A 1,540-nucleotide genomic window follows, 5' to 3' on the forward strand; every position below is an offset into this window, starting at 1 on the left:
ATATATATATATCCCACTCTGGGGTTGAGGTGAATAAAAGAACTGTGTTGTGACCTAAATAACATGCTGTTGCTATCTGCAGAAAGTATTAAAGCATGAAATCCCGCATTTTTAATGTACGAAAGCAATCCTGTATCTAACTACATGTGTGCCGTTTGTAACAAACCAAACCACGTGAAAATCAGTTGAAAATTCAGTGAGTTATTCTATTTTACTTTTGCATACAGCTCCTTCCTCAATAGAAGTGAATGCACTGTGGAGGCGAAGCGACCCATCCAAGATGGCGGCCGGCGAGGACGTCGGCTCTGATAGGCAGCGGCAGTCAATGCGGCGTCTATGTATATATGTCTATGGTTAGTGGCCCCTGGTGGCCCTGCTGGTTGCCTGCTTTGACCAGTTGGTGTAACAGCATAGGTGACACCTGTGTGAGATGGAAAAGTTCTCTCAAAAATAATATTTTGTCTTGATGGTGGCTCTAGAGGAAAGCTCAAGCTAAGCTAAACTGTGCTAACATCTCATTCACATAAGCTTTATTTGGAATTTATAAATCTGTGGTCTGCATTATGATGCCAGTTGTTTAAAAAAGTGATGCTTTTAGTCATTAAATAGACTAAAAACATTTTGGGGCGTACACATTTGGGTACCTTACAGCAACACCGTATCATAATGATGAGAAATGAGAAAAGAGGGTTATTATTTAAAGTTTTAGTAAAATTAAATACAAATTTGACTCAAAGAAATTAATATGTCACGGAGTGTAAGCAAACTTTACATAAACATTTTATCAAACTAAACTATCATAACCCTCTTAAAATCAAAATAGTGAGTTATATTTTTAGTGTTTGATTCTTTTTTTTACATGTACAGTAAATGCTCGTTTTCAGCGTCCTGGGTCCTGTCCAAATACCCGCACTTGCGCCCTGAGGTCTTCCCTGAAATGCACTTGCCAAAAGTGCAGTTAGGGGCGTAAGTGCGCAAGGAATCGACGCTGTTTAAAAAGGAGAATTGGGACAGTTGCGTACACGTCACTTCCGTTTGGGTCCAGCTGGTCCGTCTCCTAGGAGACGAAACATGGCGTTAGAGGAAATAACGTTGTTCGCAGCACTGCTGCTGCAAATGATAAATAGATACAATCAGCAAATGATGAGGAGGATTAGGAGCCGCAAGAGAAGGCGGCATCTACATCAGATCCAAGTATTGATGCTGATGCCCAACCAACTGGTAAATTAAATTAAATTTTACTCTTGAATTTACCTGTTAATAATGTGTATATTAGCTGTAAACTCTTGAATTTACCTGTTAATAATGTGTATATTAGCTGTAACATCTTTTTTTACTCTACCGTTAGCATAGCCTAGATTACCGTTATTACTATTAAAATGTTTTTTGCTTGGATAAATTGTGGTAAATTGTGATATAAAATAAACTATAAAGACATACGGTAATAAAATAATAATAATTAAAGACACAATCAAAACTGTAAAGTGATGTGGACTGTCATACAAACCTCCAGTCAACTGTAAACTGTATATTATTTCAT

At 37.6% G+C, this 1,540-nt stretch overlaps 2 protein-coding genes and 1 pseudogene across 3 annotated transcripts in view; all 3 read left to right on the forward strand.

Annotated features, from left to right (window-relative positions):
* Positions 1 to 1,540, forward strand: part of LOC126407724 (E3 ubiquitin-protein ligase TRIM21-like) — a 409,915-nt gene that overhangs the window by 191,239 nt on the left and 217,136 nt on the right. The window lies entirely within an intron of this gene.
* Positions 1 to 1,540, forward strand: part of LOC126407718 (E3 ubiquitin-protein ligase TRIM21-like) — a 363,104-nt pseudogene that overhangs the window by 133,831 nt on the left and 227,733 nt on the right.
* Positions 281 to 1,540, forward strand: part of LOC126408039 (chemokine-like protein TAFA-5) — a 56,259-nt gene continuing 54,999 nt past the window's right edge. Inside the window, exon 1 of the mRNA XM_050073394.1 lies at positions 281 to 353. Coding sequence (XP_049929351.1) covers positions 281 to 353 — 73 coding nt within the window. The remainder of the gene's footprint in view (positions 354 to 1,540) is intronic.

This window comes from Epinephelus moara, chromosome 20 (genome assembly GCF_006386435.1).
Source record: "Epinephelus moara isolate mb chromosome 20, YSFRI_EMoa_1.0, whole genome shotgun sequence".
Classification (NCBI taxonomy): Eukaryota; Metazoa; Chordata; class Actinopteri; order Perciformes; family Serranidae; genus Epinephelus; species Epinephelus moara.